At 58.0% G+C, this 1,884-nt stretch overlaps 1 protein-coding gene across 1 annotated transcript in view; it reads right to left on the bottom strand.

The window, feature by feature from the left end:
* SHH (sonic hedgehog) overlaps nt 1-1,276 on the bottom strand; it is a 10,707-nt gene extending 9,431 nt beyond the window's left edge. The window contains exon 1 of the mRNA XM_010829357.1: nt 977-1,276. Coding sequence (XP_010827659.1) covers nt 977-1,276 — 300 coding nt within the window. The remainder of the gene's footprint in view (nt 1-976) is intronic.
* Nucleotides 1,277-1,884: the final 608 nt, after the last annotated feature.

Raw genomic sequence — 1,884 nt, 5'->3', positions numbered from 1 at the left:
ACTTTCCGCCAACTCCACGCACGTAGGACTCGAATATTTTAATAGGGCAATAAAAAGGATGTTGACCTATATTCCTCAGGAAATCCATTTCTAGCTTCAGTCCTACGTGCGTGGAGTTGGCGGAAAGTCTCCCACTGGCGGGGAGATGGGCAGTCAGGAGTCTTCAGCGGAGGTAGGGAGGGCGAGAGGAATGTGTGTTTCGCTTTGGTTCGTCTCTCCAGCCCCCTCCCGCTGATACCGAGTCTCTCCTAATTCCTAGGCAAGCAGGTTGAAAACTAGCGTGATGCAATGCCAGTAAGTTCTAAGTCCCTCCCCTCAAGTACCGCGGGCTCGGGAGAATCAGAGGGCATCCTTAAAGAAATATCGATACATTCACACTCGGATGGGCACAACCGCCCGCGACCGAGTGGCGGTGGAAGCTCTGTGATCCGGGCAGGGGCCAGCCCGGCTGCCTCTGGAACCCCGACCCTTTGTCAGCACTGCCTGTGGAGGGGCTTCGGTGGGGTGGGGGCGACAGAGCGGGGGTAGCGGTGGGAAAAGCAAAGCACCGAGGAGAAAGAGGGTAAGCGCAGAGGCTACACCTGCCCGGTGACCCCGACACCCCTTGACGCTGCCTCCTTGCCTCCTCCCAACTTGGAAAGGACAGATGACCCCAAAAGGAAGGTCTCCCCAAGTTTCCAGCCAGAGCCAGGCAGGATGGAAAGGCCATCCCAGCAGGATGCATGCGGTCAGGGGCTCCCGTGGACCGCATGTCCTGGCGTCCTTACCCCCCACCCCCACCCACAACTTGTCCATCTGGACCCTTCACCTCCATTCCCCTCCAGGAAGAGGAAGGCACCCGGAGGCCCGCAGGTGGGTGGGGAAGGAGCGGGCAAAATCGCCTTTCTACCTGCCTGAAGAGCAAACAGACCGAACTGCATGGTTACACATAACCCCTTGAAAGCAACACACTCCACGCCCCGCGCTGGGTTTCTACCTGAGTCATCAGCCGGTCCGCTCCAGTGTTTTCTTCATCCTTAAATATGATGTCGGGGTTGTAATTGGGGGTGAGTTCCTTAAATCGCTCTGAGTTTCTGGTGATCTTCCCCTCATATCTTCCACTGGCCCCTAGGGTCTTCTCCGCCACGTTGGGGATAAACTGCTTGTAGGCTAAAGGGGTCAGCTTTTTGGGGTTCCGCCTCTTGCCAAATCCCCTGCCGGGTCCGCACGCCAGCCCCGAGCACATCAACAGCGAGGAGACAAGCAGCACCAGCAGACATCTCGCCAGCAGCAGCATCTCGTCCATGGAGCCCGGGGACCTGGCGGCCGGCCGGCGCAGGTCCGAGTGCGCGAGGGTGCGGGTGTGCGAGTGTGCGCGCTCTGCCTCCCTCGCTCCGGCTGGCTGCTGGCGCCCGCGCGCCCTGCCTCGCTCTTTCTTTTCCTATATAACCTTGCCCGCCGCCGCCGCTGCGGGGGACTCGCCACCGATCCGCACCCAGACGGGGGCTGGGACGGCAGGCTGCTGGCCGCTGATAACGGAACGCATCGGAGTTGGGGCTCAAGACAGCCGGCAGAAGACAAAAAGAGTCTGATTTTAAATGGTAGCAAGCCTGAGAGCTTGTGCGAGAGGCTGTCTTCAGTACTATATTATAGCTGGCAGGGCGGATCTGATTGGCCGAAGCCGCACAAGCTTGTCTTCTGATGTTTAACCCTAAAAAAGACTCATTTTTTTCCCCCCTCTGTTGCTGCTGTGGCTTTATTTTTACCTGAAGGCTTCTAGTTAAGAGAGGAAAACATCTTCACCGAAACAAAGGTGAGAGGGAGGGAGGAGACAGGCGGATGAGGATAACCTCAGTTACCCCTGCCCTGCACACACCTCCCATTCCCCCTTCCCTTCCTCCAGAA

The sequence above is a fragment of the Bison bison genome, unplaced genomic scaffold (genome assembly GCF_000754665.1).
Source record: "Bison bison bison isolate TAMUID 2011002044 unplaced genomic scaffold, Bison_UMD1.0 scf7180017864503, whole genome shotgun sequence".
Lineage (NCBI taxonomy): Eukaryota > Metazoa > Chordata > Mammalia > Artiodactyla > Bovidae > Bison > Bison bison.
The sequence above is the reverse complement of the archived record's forward strand: the minus strand, read 5'-3'. Positions and strand labels throughout refer to the sequence as shown.